Source organism: Strix uralensis, chromosome 3 (assembly GCF_047716275.1).
Source record: "Strix uralensis isolate ZFMK-TIS-50842 chromosome 3, bStrUra1, whole genome shotgun sequence".
NCBI lineage: Eukaryota > Metazoa > Chordata > Aves > Strigiformes > Strigidae > Strix > Strix uralensis.
Genome location: NC_133974.1, coordinates 74,557,520 through 74,575,758, shown reverse-complemented (window position 1 = coordinate 74,575,758; position 18,239 = coordinate 74,557,520). Strand labels below are relative to the sequence as shown.

The 18,239-nt window shown below is 35.1% G+C and overlaps 1 protein-coding gene across 10 annotated transcripts in view; it reads left to right on the top strand.

Moving 5' to 3' along the window:
• Window positions 1–18,239, top strand: part of STXBP5 (syntaxin binding protein 5) — a 114,435-nt gene that overhangs the window by 70,296 nt on the left and 25,900 nt on the right. For 4 of the 10 annotated variants that reach the window (XM_074862900.1, XM_074862903.1, XM_074862908.1 and 1 more), the window contains exons 12-19: window positions 662–809; window positions 1,224–1,291; window positions 2,366–2,406; window positions 4,471–4,691; window positions 6,275–6,453; window positions 7,571–7,696; window positions 8,183–8,334; window positions 16,329–16,394. In XM_074862900.1, coding sequence (XP_074719001.1) covers window positions 662–809; window positions 1,224–1,291; window positions 2,366–2,406; window positions 4,471–4,691; window positions 6,275–6,453; window positions 7,571–7,696; window positions 8,183–8,334; window positions 16,329–16,394 — 1,001 coding nt within the window. Of the gene's footprint in view, window positions 1–661; window positions 810–1,223; window positions 1,292–2,365; window positions 2,407–4,470; window positions 4,692–6,274; window positions 6,454–7,570; window positions 7,697–8,182; window positions 8,335–9,855; window positions 9,940–16,328; window positions 16,395–18,239 lie in introns of all 10 variants that reach the window. The other 6 variants (XM_074862902.1, XM_074862905.1, XM_074862904.1 and 3 more) reach the window with 2 other exon arrangements.

The following is an 18,239-nucleotide window of genomic DNA, read 5'->3' as shown; positions in this document are numbered from 1 at the left end:
TATGCACTTCTCTGGAGATAAATGTTCTTTGAACACATATATTTACCTCTATTGGCCTTTTTCCTCATTAAGGCTCTGCCACTTCTCTGATGGAGGTGGTGGTGGGGAGTATATGTGTGTGTTTGCTTCTATTTGGTAACTGAGTGTTGCTGTCTAACTTTCCTGAAAGTAGTGATCTTGAAGTGGCAAGTAGGTTATGAAAAGTGCTGGACAGTTTTCTAAGAACAATATAATAATACAGAGTGAAAAGTGGAGTCTTCTGTCTTTCTCCCTGGAAGAATAGAGTGGAGAGTTAGAAATAAATTCCTATCTCCACATTACTGCAATTAGGACTTGGTGAATTCAGTTTTTCCACAGGCCATTAAAATAGTAATCTTTTAAAAATGTAAGACTATAGGGAGTAGCAGTGTTCTAGAAATATTCCAGAAATAGTACAAACCTCAGGTTCCATTTAGAGTACTACAGTATCTTGATAGCATACTGCATGAGCAGTAAAGTTGCATGGTATATTTTTTCATAGTCTAATTTGATATGCATTTATTTTTCTCTGTAGGAAAAGAATGCAAAATTAGTCTTTAGTGTTTTACTTGCGGTCTGCATTTAAAAAAAAAAAACAAAAACGTTTCCTAGATTAACAGTCTTCCCCTTTCATCCATTCAAGGTACCCTATATTTGAGAATCCCTATCCTTTGACTATACATGAATCTCCAGTTACCTGTTGTGAATATTTTGCTGATTGTCCTGTGGACCTCATACCGGCACTCTATTCAGTTGGCGCTCGACAGAAACGTCAAGGTTACAGTAAGAAGGTACAACATCCAGTACATACATATGTATTTGAAAATACTGAAAATCAATAGCTCTAAGCAAAATGAGTAGCCATACTAAGACCAAAGCTCCATCTGACTCGTTATCCTGTCTTTGACACTAACAGCAGGTGTCTAGGGAGGATATAGCATATGTCAAGCCTGTAGTCATGCTTTCCTGATGTGCTCCCATCGATTGCTGTCCCTGGAAGCTAAGGGACTTTCTGAAGCAGGGGAGGTGTTTATAGCTCTTGATTTTTCTTTTTTTTGAATATCTTTCCCTCTGCAGTGGATATGTCTTAATTACTTTGTGAAGTCATGTGAAATACTGGAATCTGTACTACCTGCAGTAATTTCAATGGCTTAACATTGCACTGTATGATATTTTCTTCCTCAGTGTATTTGTTAATCTTCCAGGAATGGCCTATCAGTGGAGGCAACTGGGGTTTGATCACTCAGAGCTATCCAGAGATAATTATTACAGGGTAAGTGACACCACAGTGTAGTATAGCTTTCTTAGCTGATTAAGCAGAAGTGAGAATATTTTGTTCCTCTTATAGAAAACAGTGTTCTAAGTGGTTTGAATGATTTAAAAGATTATGTTCACCAGACAAGTCATTTGCGTGATCTTCTTGATGCATTAACAAGGAAATAAAGCGAAGTGTGCAAGAGAAGGTAGGAACAAAATAATAGCAGGTGTTTTTTACAGGGATTATTATTATTATGTGGTATTGTGATTGTCTGCTTCCTGTCAGTATATCCTGCATGAAACTTTTATTCTTGAACTTTGAGAAAATAGGTGAGTACTGTTATAAAGCATAGGAAATCCATTAAATAGTTATTGAGTTCAGTTCTGAAAGGGAAGTCAAGTTTTTTTTTTCAAAAAGCACAAACAAATCCTTTGGTCTGTTCATTTTGATGCCGTTGGAGACTGATCTTTCTAATACTATTCTGAGAGGCATAAACAAAATTTAATTTATAACCGTGCAGTGTATCACTGAAAGTGAGAGCACTACTGAATTTTTTTTTTTAGAACAGCCCATTAGCCCTAATGAGGATTACTGTCACTTTATACTACACATTGCAGAGACTTTGAGAGACAGTCCTGAAAAAATCTAGTCATCTGATTTTCAATTTCAGGGATAAATGAGCAAGTTAGGTGACTCATTTACACTGAAATACAGTATATTTAGGCATCTCCTTTACAAGTGTCATTCCAAATAAAGGGCATCTTTTAAGAAACAACACATGGTAAGGTATACCAAACTGTTTATGGGAAATGCAGGTAACTGAAATCAGTATTTTAAATGGTAAATTCATAATAGTGTAATGGAATTTCAGAGAGTTAACCTTCAAATGTTTTTTTAATCCCTTTTGTCCAAAGTAATTGGGGCATATGTTCGTAAAATATTGACTTCCAATAAATTGTGAAAATAAAGTGTCACTAAGAATTCTAATAAAAATCGAATGTTAGCCATATATTTTCTAACCAGTAGCATAGAGGTCTAACACTCCAACTAACCATTTTACCATCTTATTAATTTTTTAATATTTCATAGGCATGCTGATGGGTCAATCAAGTTTTGGGATGCCTCAGCAAGTAAGTGTTTTCAGTAGAGATTTTTTCCTGTGCAGTAGTATTTTTCTAAACTTACTGATTTCTCTAATTGAATATAATCGCAGACTACTCATTCTCATTATTTCCTGCCTTGTGTAGAGTCAGTAACTCCATAGGAAACTTTGATTTAAAATTAAATAAAATTAACATTATTTCTTAGTTAATTGTTTCACTGTTTTTACCACTTCAGTGAAAATGCACTAGTAGTCTAAAGATCAGCAGAATGGAAGAGTTCTAAAATTTTTTACAAGTACCTTCAGAAGCACGTTATTGAGCACAGAGATGCATGACAGGCAAATGCATTCCTTTTTGGTACAATTGAATTTCAGTAAGTTATTTCTGTCTTTTTAGACAGGAGAGAGGCATGTGTTTATAAGACATCAGCTCCCCATAAATTACAGTATCTAAAAATGAGAATTGGAACCAGTAGTAGTTTGTGCTAATAAAATGATCTAGGCATTTGTGAAGAAAGGCAGGAGAACAGTAAAATGAAGACACTTTTCTTTGGTGGAACACTGAACAAGCCTCAAGAGTCTGATACCGTTTTACATTTCAGTTAAAGGGTCAATTGCATTTGATGGTCTACACAGCTAACAGTGAAAAATGCAGTAAGAATTCAAATTAGAGTGGACTACAGAGTTAGATGTTTAAATAATCTAGTTCTGACTAACCTTACTCTTGGTACTTAAAAGCTGCCTGAAGCAATCTTTGAATCATTATCAGTTGTCTTTGAAAACTTGTGGAAGACTGGTAAGATTCCAAAATGCTAAGGCGTGTGTGGGTGTGGGAGGGAACAGATGCAATGTATATGTTTAAAAACTGGGAGGAGGAGTATTTGGAGTGTTATAAATCTTTAATTTCAGTTTGGGGTGGGGGTGGAACCAGGAGGGGGGGAGCCAACCACACTCGATTTGAATCTGTGTGCTTAAAAATTCTATTCAGCATAGATCTGTCAAAAGGAGATCCTGTTAAAGACACTTAGTTTCTTTCTAAAACAGATAAATAAACCTGTTAAGGGAGAAACAGCAAGTATCCTGTATCTTGATTTTAAAACTCTTAAATCTCTCTTATAGCACAGTATTACAGATGAGCTAGGGAAGTGTGATTCAGATAAAACCACTGAAATATGGAAGAGGAGAAAGGATGCTATAATAAGTTTTCCTAATGATATGATTAATGTTCATAGCAGTGATTTGGGCCATTGACTAGAGAATATGCTTGTGAAGTTTCAAAGCAACACCAAGACAGTTGAAAAAAATGTAAGAAAGAATTAGAATTACAGTTGAGAATGATATTGCTAATTCTTGAATAGCATCCTAGACAATTTGTTTGAATATAGTATCAATGGTTTACACTCAGAACTTACATTCTGGAAGAAAAAACTAGAGTTAATGGATTGCAGTGTCAAGTGTTGCACAAAAAAAAAAATCATTGGGATAAATAGGTGTGAATATCTATAAAACCAACATGCAGTAATTCTTTCACAATTTTAAACTGTGGCAGGGCCTCACTAGAACAATTCTAGGAAACATGCTATCAAGAAAAATGTGGACTGCTCAGAGGGCAGCGCTTTTGAATGATCAGACAGGACAAAATAAAAATTGGAAAAACCGGGTTTGTTAAGTCTGAGAACACAGGTGAGAGGCCATGGATTTGAAATACTCTAAGCAAAAAGGAACGGATTTTCACTTTCTCTGCCATAGATAGGCTTAAGTTGTGGGTATGGATATGTAACTAGATACTTTTGTTATAAAGAGATCCTTAAGTATAGTTAAGTCTTGAGAAGCTGCGAGGACTTAGTTTATAACTGAAGTGCTTAGTATGTATCTTTCAGAAGTGTTGTGGGGTTTTTTTGATACTAACTGATCCTGCTTTGGGCAAGTGGTGCACTGCACAGGCAGAGTCAACACAGTTGCTCAGTACTTCTACTCTGCACTCTTTTGTGGAATATAGAGGCTTTGTCTATGAAGAGAAGTTTCTAAAATAAAAGAAAAAAATACCTGTTTAGATCAAAACTAATTTGTATCTCTTCTGGTTTGTTCCTAGTAACGCTGCAAGTACTCTATAAGCTAAAAACAGCCAAAGTGTTTGAAAAATCACGGAATAAAGATGACAGGCCAAACACAGATATAGTAGATGAAGATCCCTATGCTATTCAGATCATCTCATGGTGTCCAGAAAGTAGAATGCTGTGCATAGCTGGAGTGTCTGCACATGTCATTATTTACAGGTTCAGCAAGCAGGAAGTGACAACAGAAGTCATTCCGGTAATTAGTATAACCATTTTTTAACTTCGTAGGATTTTGTTATAAGACTGTTGTAGCAATTTACTACTTCTTGTAGCGATTTACTTACTTGTCTTTCATTTTTTTAGTGAAATGGACAAAAACAGTTGCCTCAAAATGAGATGTATTTTTGTGGAGGAAAAAAAATAAATTATGAAATCCAGCAAAAGTAAAAATTGCCCACCAAGATTTGCATTTTCGTTGGCTTTTTCCGGTTTTGCAGCCAATAATAGTTCATTGTTGTATCAATCAAAGGAAATAGTGGATCTAAACTTGGCTGTATCAGAGATAAAATGAACACAGAAGTGAATGAGATGTTGAGTTGAAGAATTTTCAAAGCTTTCAAGGGAGTTGATTCCTCTCTTTTCCTTGATTCCTAATAATTACCATCTGTCTTGGCAAGACTTCTCCAGTATGCAGAGCTAGAAGAGTAGAAATGTGCCAGACATGCCCTGAGGTCTGTTAAGGACTTTGCTGTGTCACTGTTTTATTCTGTGTAAGATACAATGGCAAGTTCTATTACAATAGTTTGAGAAGTCCTTTATTAACTCAGACACACACATGCAACTTTACTTATCTGAATGTATGAGCTGAAATCTAACTTGAAGCCCTTTATAAAATGTTGTTTATTCTAAGTAAAGCATTAATCATAATGTAGTTGGTTTTTTTTATTTTCTTTTTCTGCCTCTTACTCTACTCCTTCAGATATGCCTCATCTCCTTAAACTTATTTTTACTTATTTACTTATTTTACTTATTTTACACTTATTTAGACTTATTTTTTCCTTCTGGTGTTTACTTATGTACAAGTGCATTCCCTTCTGAGGGTATACCTAAATGATTCTTACAAATCAACCCCTAGCAAGCTACTCTTCAGTACTAGAAATAAAAAAATACTGTAGAGTTCTTAATTTCAGTCCGTGAGTTAAGTTCTACTTTGCAGATGATGAGAATCTTCTTCTGTAATTTCCATTTTCTGTAAAGAAAGTAGAAAACTTTCTTTACACTGCACTGCAGTTAATACTAATAGTTAGAGATCCAGCAGCAGAAAATATGAAATCATGATGAACTTACGGTTCTTTAAAATGTATGTTCTTATTCAGTGCAACATTGAACTAAGTCCCATGTGTACAATGTTATGACAGTATAAAGCATAGCTGTGTGCTTTCATTTCTTAGTTCTAGCATTCCTGAACTATGTAAAACAAGTTATCTTCATAACTAAGAGTTTATTATGTGCACAGATAACTAATGATAATTAAATGGGTCTTGTATCCATTATATTTCTTTCCAATGTTAAGCAGCAAACTTTTAAATATTGGGAAATAGGTTAGATTTTCAAGTTTCGCAGTCTTCAGATATTCAGTCTGTAGTTAGTATGACTCTGTTTCTGAAGGCTACATGTGCCTGTTTAGGTTGTGCTGCATATTAAACTACTTTTATCTTTTAAAAGATGAAAGTTCTGGATGTCACTTATCAGTAGTATCTTCAACTGCACTTCATTTATTTCATATCTAGTTTTTTGAAAGGCAGAGTTTACTGATAATTTTTTTACTTTAATTTATAGATGCTGGAAGTACGTCTGTTATATGAAATAAATGATGTTGAATCTCCAGATGGTGAGCAAGTGCCACCTTTACCAACTCCAGGCACAGGTTCTAATCCTCAATCCATTGTTCCCCAGTCTCATCCATCTACTAGTAGCAGTTCATCTGATGGACTTCGTGATAATGTCCCATGTTTAAAGTAAGTATATTCTGTTTACTTATTCTTATTTATTTATCTTACTTATTCTTTTACTCCTTTGAGAAGTGAAAGTTAAAAGATGACAATCTTTTTTATTCTTCTACAAGAGTGCATTATGCGGCTTCTGGACCATCACCTTTTCCTTACAAAATATACATTGAATTTCATTTTCAGATGTAAAATTAAGATATGTATGTACTTTTTGTTTTCTCAAGTTCTAAGGTCCCAACTTGGATTTTAATTCTTTGAGTGCATTCATCCAGAAAATAACTAATTTCTGATGGGGTTATTTCTCTGGGTGGGAGTTCTTATATCTTATCGGTTATACTGAGTTGCAGAAGTATCAAAATCCATTTAAAGAAAAATGGATGAAGTAGAAAAATTGAGAAATTCTGAATTATTGTAAAATACTGGTAATCCAAAATATGCATTAATGAGAATGAATGGGTGGTAAAATAAGAGGAATTCAGGAACCAGAGGAGCTTATGTTCTATGTAACTTTTTTCACCTTAAAAGATGAAAGACCTGCAGGACATCAGCATGCAAATAAAATCTGTCAAGGAACTTCAATTCTCCCACTCCCAGGTTCATTCCATACAGCTGATCTATCATTAAAATTATTTACCTTGCTTTCATTTTGTTTATACAATATCATTAGCTTTTTGTTTGCTCACTACATTGTGCTTCTGTTTCCCTCTTCAGTACGCTTCTTCCATATTCCCCCTCACCCCCTTCCATTCTCTAAATCAGAGTTCTTCTGGGAACTCTGAAAAGCATGGGTAATAGCTTCCTGTTAGACACTGAACGACTTTATTCACGTCAGTACAGCATGCTAATACAGTTATGCCTTGCTCTGAAGAGGGGAGAAATGAAATATTTGTGATCGTTGCTCAATGAATTTTCAGTTAGTTAATGAATCAAAAGGGCCTTTAAAGAAGTGAATGATTACTTCCAGTGTGGCTTTTTCTGGTTGCTTTTATGTGTTTGTGTTGATTTTTTTTTTTCCAATTACCTGAAGTCCAGTGTGCTGTAGAATTTACTGAACTCTGGGCCCATAAGGAAAAAATGGAGACTGTGGAGAGTCGTAAAAAGATACTATGTTTTGTTTACTTTGTAGAGTTAAAAATTCTCCTCTCAAGCAGTCTCCAGGCTACCAAATTGAGCTGGTTATCCAGCTAGTATGGGTGAGTGGAGAACCTCCTCAACAGATAACCAGCTTAGCAGTCAACTCAGCATATGGCCTGTAAGTATACTCTACACAGGTTTTTCATTATTCTGTTAAATTGGTTTAAAATCATCTATTAAAAATCACGTCTTCATGTGTGTTCACATGAGCCGCACAGCAATACAAGAGAGGCAATCAGTCTTCTGTGCTTAAAAGATAATTCTTTTTGGGTCGTGGCAGATCCTGATGATGCTAACATCAGACACAAATTGGCATCATTCTTCCTCACCTGGTACTGTACAGCCAAGAGTAAGTGTCATTTAAGGCTCTGTCAGATAGGTTGGCAAGTACAATGACGGTGATCTGTTCTACTCAGTGTCACATGTTTTTACAAGAGAACAATTAAACAATACGGCATTCTAAAACAGTTATTTATAAATGTGTAGCTTATGACTTACCCTAAAAATTAGGAAGTCTTATAATACTGAACAGCAACAAATGCCAATATAAAACTTTACCAACTTTTGATTAGCACTGTCTTTCCTTCCACTTCTCTCTTTCCAGAGTAGTTTTTGGAAACTGTAATGGTATTGCTATGGTTGATTACCTCCAGAAGACAGTGCTTTTGAATCTAGGCACTATTGAACTGTATGGCTCCAATGATCCTTATCGCAGGGAGCCACGATCTCCCCGAAAAACTCGGCAACCGTCTGGAGGTGAGTAACCCAAAACTTGTTTTAGCCAACTGTGCCTTTCTTCTGAGCTTGTCTGGGTTATTAGTGTGTATTCTTTGAATACAAGCATACTCTTCTCCATTGTTGTTTCATCCTTTCTTCTTGATCTGTCTCTAATGTCATTACTGCAAGTTTGTTACTTCATGTTTTCCTCAAAACTGTTGCTTAGTGGAATCTACTGGTGCTTGATACCATTACTTACTCTTCAGTTTCATGTAAGTTTTAAGAAAAAGCAGATGGAAAAACATTATCTCTGTGAATAGATATAAGTATAAATGTACAAAGGATTTATGCGGTTTCAAGATTTTAACTTAATAACACAGCATGAAGTAGAAATATCCTGGTATTTCTGATAAACCTAGTACCCATATCACATGCTTGTATAAACCCATTAATGTTTGCAGATAGCCAGTGTATCTGCTGGAATCTTTTGGCTTCCTATTTTAACCTTTGGCTAGAAACGTCCCTGACAGGCTAAAGCATGTTATGTTGTGTATCCTGTTACGTTATGCTTGAGAGGAAGCCTTTGATTTGAATGAACCAAGCAAGCTTCCAAATACAAACTGCTAAAATAAATATCTTTTGAAAAATGGACTTTGATTTAAAAATATTCTGAGGAAGGTTGTTCCTTTGCAGCTGAGGAGGAAAGTGACTTTCCAGACAAAATGCCAAGCTTTTTACTGCCAAAAGAAGAGTTTAGAGGATTTAGATTATTTTCTCCTCCTCATTAGGTAGTGGATACTTTTAAGTTAATTTGGAAAATGGCTAAAGACAGAATGATAAACAATGTCACTGCTGCCCCAAATGATTATTTTTCGAGAGGAAATAAACTGTTCAAAAAAGTTCTTCTTGCTCTAGTGTTGATTGCGTTATTTTAAGAGATCCAGAATAAAGTCCAGGTAAGTTCTTTAGGTAATATTTTATTGAAATTGAAGTGAATGCTCTAAGATGTATTTTAATAAATCATTGGTTTGAGGAAGATCCAGGTGGCACCATTCAGCTTATTTCACTGAGGAAACTGGTCTGAAAATCATTAATGTAGAGCAGAACATGCACAGTTTGTATCCGGTCAGATAAAATATTTTCCTCTAATAAAAACAAACTTTATTAAGATTACTTTTTAAGAGAGAAAGATACAACTTTACTGGTTGACTATGTTAATACCCCTTGGGAGTGAAGGGCTTAAAGTCTGCTTCATGCATTTAGATTATAAACTGCCCTTTGGAGTGTTAAACATTAGTTGCTTTGTTTTCTTGGCTTTTGGTGTTTTAATGTGTTGTATCTGCATAACTCTGTCTGAGATGTTCATGAATGAAGTCCTTTTTGCTTGTGAATATAACAGTTACATGAAATCATATATTTCTTCATCTTGCATTTTAATACTAACAATCTGCATGGCAAGAGCATTTTATAAATCTGGTTATACAAGTTATTCTGCTGGCTTTTCTGTCTCAAATGTACTGTTAGTGTCTTCGTCTTTCCTTTTTTCATTGCTTCATAAAGGTATGCTGACTGTGGCTTCTTGCATGTGCGGCCTTTCTAACTTATATTCAGAGTCTGTGAAAAAGCTTCGCACCTCTTATATAAGTAAGTCATCTCATGGCAATAAAATATTTTTGAACATTTGAATTTGATTTTTTTAACTTGTTCACTCACCATAAATATTTTTGTTAGTCCATTTTAAGTAATTGTTTTACTTCTAGATGCTATTTTTAATCCATGACCTACCTATTGTATTTCTTGCTCATGGCATCTTTAAAAGAAACTTGAAGGGAAAGAACCAACCATCATAGTCTCTGTATTTTGTGTGTTTTAAATAAATATCAAAATCAAAAGGAGATCCTGTCTCAGAAGTTACTGATGTCTACAGTCCCAGGATATCTTACTCACCAAACTTAGTGTTCTTTGAGATCTGAGGTTAGAAGCTTCCCTTGCTTTGTCCCCTTTCTGGCACAAAAAGCTTCCATAATTCTAGTGTTAATTGATTATTATTTTTTATTTATTATTAATGAGAAAAATAATATTTAACATTGTAGAAGACAGTGATTTATGTATTACAAATGAAACCTTACTTCTCAGAGATGTTGTTCATAGGGATTAAGAGTGGAGGCGTTTGTGTATTGCTGTGGGGTTTTCAAGCATTTTTGAAGCTTGGGTGCCTATGAGAGGGAGGTAGCCCATGAGAACCGTGGTTTAACTCAAGGGCTTCTCTGACTTACTCCATCATTCACAGCATCCAAGAACTTGAAGAACATAAAGCTGACTTTTAGAAGTGTAACATTGTTTCTTTCCCTAGGATGCTAGTTTTTTCTAGCCTTTGGGCAGAGGTAGGTAATCTCACCCCATTTTTTACTGAAGGAGAGTAGAACAGAATGATCTGGAGTTTAAAAAAAAAAAAAAGAAAGAATTGAGATTGTAGTCCAATTCTGCTAGTTCTGCTTTCTTTTTCCACCGAACAAGAAAAAAGTAGTACATGTCGTAGAGGGCAGGCTCAATAGCCAAATACTGCTTTCTGTATAGTCTTCCATCCTGTGCTGCTAAGGGGGTGTCATGGTTTAAACCTGGCTGGTAGCCAAACACTGCACAGCTGCTTGCTCAACCTCCCCTACCCCCAGGGATTGGGGGAGAGAGTCGGAAGGGTAAGAGTAAGGAGACTTGTAGGTTGAGATAAAAACAATTTGAAATTAAAAAAATATAATAGTAATAATAGTAAATACAAACAAGTAATGCATAATGTGATGGCTCACCACCTGCTGACCAATGCCCAGCCTGTTTCCCTTTCCCCCGATCCCAGAGAAGAGAGAATCCTGACACCACAATGCTGGAAGTGAGCGAGCTTTTCCCAGTCAACCCTCTTCTATATACTGAGCATGGTGTTATATGATATGGAATATTCCATTGGCCAGTTTGGGTCTGTTGCGTTTGCTGTGCTCTCTCCCAGCTTCTTGTGTACCTGCACCTGGGTAGGGTGTGAGAAGTTGAAAAGTCCTTGATTTCTTAGCCACAACTAAAAACATCAGTACACTATCAACATTCCTCTCATACCAAATCCCATGCTGAATCCAAAACACAGCACTGTTCTAGCTACTAAGAAGGAAAAAGAAGGAAAAAAAAAAAAAAATATTAGCTCTGTCCCAGGCAAAACCAAGATAGGGAGAAAGGGAGCTAGGCATAAAAGAAATGCCTCCACCTTAATATGATACCTTAATAGAACTGAAAATAAGGGTCTGCGACTGATTTGTTACTGTGAAGGGAAACAAAAGATGGGCAGAAGTCCCAAAACTGGTTTCTGAAGCCAACGATTGTAAAGCTGAACTTACCTGGACTATTTAATTTAGGAATAGGTAAATACAGGTTTTGTACAGAAGAGTTAATTTCTTAACCATGTAGTTATTCTCTTTCCTTCCACCATCCTGACAATACTCTGGTTAGCTGGAACTAGTCTTCTTAAAAACTGAAAGTAATTTCTTGAGTTATCATTTAATAATACTAATTTTTTGTAGTTCTTTCATTGTATGTGTTGCCCAGACTTCCATAGCTTAAATAATAAAGCATTATTGCTGTGTAATTTTCCACAATGTCTGTTACGTTAAAGAATTATCCTTTGCTATATTTATTGGAACTGTAAGAGTTAGTCAGAACACATCTGAATTAATTTTTCTACAAATAAGACATTTTCAACTACTGCACAGCTCTATCTTCAGGGAGTATTAGTACTTAATTTCTAAATATTCCTAGAAAAAGTGCTATGTATTCAATGTGGTTTTAGAGAAAACATTTTTTAAAAAAAAAGACTAACCTGTGCCTACATTTAGACATGTTCTTTATTAATTACATTGTGGTTCAGACAGTGTGCAACACAGCAGCATATTGGTGTTGTACATGGTATCCCAAGATTGGCAAAGTAAAAAAAAAAAAAAAAAATTCAGTATAGAGGTGTGTAAGAAAACATCATTCTCTGTTACTTAACCACTTAGGCAGATTTTGCCCCCAAAAAAGGCAGTAAGAATTGTTCCTTTCTCATTAATAACCCTGCTATTCTGTATGTTCCAGCATAAAATGTATATTTAATACATCATCAGTATCTGCTTACATATTTATAATTTAGTAAATGGCATGTCCTGATTCAACCAACTGAAAATTTAAAAAGACCTTTTTACAAAAAGTTCACAGAGTAAGGGTTGCATTACCTTCTGAAATATGAATGGAAATGTGAGATTTTTCCCTTCACTTGTGTTGCAAGAATATGATGTATGTTTCTGTCATCTTATTTTTTTTCTACTCAGAAAAGAAATTCAGATTCCCGACTTAAAGCAGCATCTATTTAGAGACAAGGCTCTCTACACTAGCTAGACTGTAAACTGTCATTTCAGGCTAGCTCAACAGATACAAGCTCCCAGTTGGGATCGTGTTTTGGAATTTATCAGTGATTCATACCAGGTATATTACTCACATGTTTTGGGTGGTAATTTATAGTTTGTGAAGCATGCAGTATATGTGTTTTGTGAAGGCCTGCTAGACAGTGTCATCAGGTGCTTCTCAAGGATTAAAACAAAGTCAACCTTTATCTTCAGATCATAACAAGGGGGGGGTGGGGGGGGCGAAAACCCAACTTTGGCCATGTGCTGAAAGATGTAAAATGTATAAGTAAAAGCTTTGTAGTGTGATGAAAACTCTATACACAGTGGAGGCTTACACTGTTTAGAGACTTTTGCTTGATGTACTGTTTGCTAAATATGACAGAAGCCATTAAGAAGGTCAATATTGGTACCAACTTAATCAAACAATTTGTAATTTTATGACTGAACATCAAAACTTATGGACAGCTGTTAATTATGTAACTAAGCAAGGAAAAATAAGTTCACACAGGACACCAATCTTAACTCTTGCAACTCACTGTTGGTGAGAGTTACAAGATCTTATGTGACTTCTCAACTAGTACAATGTAATACAACTTCTTGTAAATTAGTATTTCTTAGTTCTACCAGAGGCAGTTTAGGATTCTGACAAAACAGAAGCAGTTCTTGCATGCATGTGACTTTTTTTGGTGTATAATAAAAAGGCCTTTTTTGAATGTAATCTACAAGGGATTCAGAACAGGGATTGAGTCAAACCTGCAGAAAATACATGCCTAGAACTCTTCTGGGGTTGCTTGTTCTAGTTGTTTTCCCTATCCCCTTTCTGTCTGAACTGGCTTTGGACATGAACTATTTGAACTTTTAACTTGAATGTCAACTAAACAAGACCAACATCAGCTGTGTCTAAGCCAAGTCCAGAACTGAATCAGAAGGTTTGATTGTTCAGTTTGGGAATTTTTTGACTCATTTTTTCAGGTTAATTGTTTCTAATTCTACCTTTTACATCTTCATAGCAAGCTAGTTCTAGTTCTGATTTTTAATTGGGCTGGTTTCCAGGCAAGTTGTAGTTTATTCAGAGATTTTCTGCCTAATGCTTATGTGAAAAACTGACAAATATCTCATGAAACTTCCTTTATACATCAGTTAATTTCAGATGTAATTCTAGAGAGTTTTTAAAGCAGCATGGTAATTTTCATGTCTTTAATGGCATTATGTAATTTGATTCATTTTTGGGCTTTTCAAATTTCTTGCTACTAGAGTTCAGATACATAGGCTAAAAGCTTATTTGAAGGTCACTTTTCCGTATATTTGTGTTCTAGCAGGTTGTAGTCTTTGCAGTTCTGAAACGGAAACTCTTGGATCAATTTGCTTTTGTAATCCATAGCAATTAGCACATATGCTGTAATCCTGAAACCAGAGAACTTTTCCGGGAGAGCTGTCTTGCTGCCAGTGTGCACACTGCTTTCATCAGGGTACCTGGGGTACTAAGATGAACAGCAATAACAATTGTTACACCAGATTCTTCTTCTCATTGGTCATGGACAGATCCTCATAGTTCACAGACTTAACTCAGAACATTCTTCTTATCTATTTAGTTTAATGTAGTCATAGGTAAAGTTACTTTTTATCTATTCCTGTCCCTTCTTTTTTCTCTTAAATTAGAGCAGTGATGGCTATGCTTAGATTTCCAAGGTTTATGTGCTATAATGATTGTCATAATGCACACGTAATGTTCCATGGGATAGATTTTATCTAATGTATAAAATTAGTGCATAGGTCTATGATGAGAGAGTGTTTTGGGGGTTTTCTGTTGGATCGATTGATCTGAGTTATTTCTTAAGATGTATATTAATCAAATTGTAGCCTCAAGACTTCTTAACAAAGAAATCAAGTGTGCAGGTGTGTGACTTCATTCTTGGCTAAAGACTATTCCTGTGAATGCAGGAATCTTCGTAGGAAAACTAGTGTGAGAAGTTAAACGCTTCCTATGAAGATAAAGAAGTAAAATATTTGCAGGAAAGAGGAAATTAAGTTCCTGAACAGCATGTTTGGATTTATTCCGTTTGGCTCCTGAAGGACCATGATCTAGAAACAGAACTATTTCTAAAAGCACAGTCCTCCAAGTACTGCTACAATCTAAAACTTGTATTGCTTGTAGGGAGAGCAGCACCTGGATTTTTGAAAAATCTTTTTACATAACCCTGTCTAGTACAAAACATTTACTCTCATGCATATTTAAAACTCTGGTGCTTCCAGATGTCAAATCATACCTTGTTAGAGAATATGTACCACTATTATCAATCCTAGTAATTGAGTTTTGAGGTTCAAGATGTACATGCTTTTAGCAATCTTAAAAAAGACTATTTTGCATAAATGAAATTGTGTGAATGCGACACTTCTAATGTGTTCCACATTGATACAATATTTCAGGATAACCTTTTTTCCTTTAAATGATTAACTCCTGGTTTAGTATTTGGAAACTTTAAAGCTTTGATAGAAGAGTAGTGCTGTTCTGTACTTTCTTGTCATCTGTTAACAGATATGTACAGATGTACTAGTGAGTGTGTAGTATACAGCTGTATAGACAGGCTTTGCATGTGCAAGCCCTTGTTCCCTTAGCCATACCATTACATCTCTCAAGCTTTTTGACTAGTTGAAATATTTGTGTGCATGCAAAAACCTTTCATTTTAACAAACATTTCTTAACTGTTAACTGTTAAGTTTGCATTAGTATCACATCATGAAATTTCTGAAGGAAAACTCTATTATCTAAAACTAAAGATGGCCTTAAAATGTCAATAGAATTCACTTAATCATGGGCACTCTTGACATCAATTTCTTGTCAAAAAGGAAAATAAGAAAATTCCTTGTATGCTTCCAGTTAGTGCTGTGGAATAATATTTAGGATGCTTATGAGGCAACTTCCATTTTCAGCATTTGATTGTGGATTCCTATGCTTTACTTCCTTCACTGGAATGGAAGGAGTGAGCTTTTAGATAGTAACATACTGCAGTTATTCAAATGATCAGATTTGACGATGTAAGAATTTAGTGAAATACCTCCACGCAAGGAAGAACACTTTCATAAGCACCCTAGAATTCTGTAAGTGACATCAATAAGGAGTTTTGCTGAAAAACAAACTTAGCAATGCAACAGCAAATACAAAGCATGTCACTGTAATAGTGGGAAAATAATTTGAAAAAAGCCCCTGTCATACTGCACACATGGTTGTAATCTTCAAGATCCTATTTCATCTGACTTTCTCTTACAATTACACTTTTAATATAACTAGGATTTTTTCAAAACAGAAATTATATTTGTACTTACTATATTATCTATGGCGTGTAAATAATTAACTGTTCTGATAAGTCTGTCTTGCTGAAAATCTAGTGGTTTTCACTGAAATCTATTGAGGAAGTGTATTTTGTAAGGAAAACGTTTAGTAAGAAGAAGTGACTCTACAGTCACTGTGGGTAATGTCCAAACTAAAATTTCTGTTACTTTCTTTTTTAGCACAACTGGCTAGTTTGTAGCTAATAAGAAATTAAGTTCCTAACAGCAGTGGAAGAAAGGATAAAATAGCAGCCGTATTTATTATACACTGTTTTTGTGTTTCAGCAGGTCTTTGTGATATTAATGAAGGTACAATGGTGCCAGAAGACCGCTGCAAATCACCCACTTCAGGTAATCTTCACTTTCTCTGATCTTCAGCTTTTTATTCGCCCAGAAGATGGCATGCTTTAAGTCAGCACTTACTGGTTCAGTAATTGTATAAAACCTGTTGTCTTCTCAGAAACTGTTTGAGCTGTCACAAATTTTGCCGTGTTGCACAACTGCATTTTTAAAACAAGGCTGATTTAAGAGATACAATAGGAATATGTCATAAAGATGAGTGAAGAGAGATATAATCTGAAATATTTATGCTTCAGGGAATGTACTGCACGATGGAGCTTTGAAACATTGATAAGAGATACACAAATTCCTGTAATGGTTCATGTGATTGTGTTTCAGAGTCCTCAGAAGTGATAAAGATTATTTCTGTAAAAAGAACTAGTTTTTCTGCTTCCTCATAAGTGGTAAATTACTATTTATTTTTTTTTTAGAATCAGAAACCGACACCCTTACAAAGTAGGAGTTCCCGACTTAACACTATCCCCTCCTGTTTTTTTTAGTTGCCACTACCGTATGTGAAAGTTTTAAATAAAAGCTTCAGCAATATGTAATACTACTTAGCATTTTGTTTAATATTGGCTGGTTGAGGCTATAGCCGTGTAAATACTTAATGGTATATGTCAATATGTAGTATTCGAGATGAACGTTTCACGTAGTAGCTAAAAATTTGTCACTTATATTCACTATTACTTTGAGAACTTTTAAAGTAATATGTCACTTTATCGGTTTCATTCAAAGCTGTACTCAAAGTTAGAGCAAAGGACAAAACTGCAGGTTTACTCAAGTATCTAAAGTAGTATGTGCACCCTTTTCAATGTAGTGCAAAATGGTAAAGAAGGATTCCTTTTCTATTGTAGCTTGTACCTTTCAAAGCCAAGTTGAAGGCATAACAAAACAAAATATCCTGTTTGTAGCTCTAGTAGAAATTTTAACATAAATTTTTATTTCTGATTTGACAACTGCTGTCTTTTGATGTTAACTTTAAATTGTGCAAAACTCATCTAGGTAAGTCGGTGTAATTTTCTTTTTGACTTAACTGTTTCTTAGAGTAAATTAGGTTTATCTATAATTAAAGCAAAATTTGGCTGAAAATTTTAATTTAAAAGATGTGATTTCATAACAAACCTATGTAATGCTAAGCGTTGGCATGCTGAAGTTGTCAACTTCAGTACCATTTTTAATGCAAGTATTTTTTGCAGTGTTTAGAATAAAGTACATCTTTCCTATTTAATTTTTAAATATCAAGACCGATATCTGTAAACAACTTGGCTGTGCAGTGCTGCAGTTGGAGTAAATAATTTTGTCTGTCAAGATAGAGGAGAATTATCATTCCTACTAAGGTATTTGAATTTGACCCACTTAAAGTCCAGGCTAAGTGCTTTCTGATAGACTTCTATAAAATGTGTACAATGAACAGCTAATGAGTTGTAACCCTTAATCTACATCTTTTTTTTCTCCTTGCTCCAGCATCACTCAAATGTCAGCCCAAACCACTTCCAACTGGTACCACTAAAACTTGAAACACTAATTTGGATTACGGGATTTCTTTCATAATTTGGAGTTGAAGTAGAGTAAAACTCATCATTTTCACTAACAGTGCAGTGCAATGAAAGCAAGCCCAAAGATGCAAATCAAAATTTAGATGGAAAAATCCTAAATTTAACAATTTGCCTTTCCTCCCTCTCTGTTTAGCTCCTTCCCTCCCTCCTGTCTGCGTTGTGTTAACTGAAGTAGGTTAAAAATGTATGCAATTATGATATTTCTTTAAGATCAATAAAGGAGGCAACTTTAGTATAGATGAACTCAAATGTCCTGAAATGAAACAGAGTTAAGGGGGAAAATCCTTATCCTGCAGAG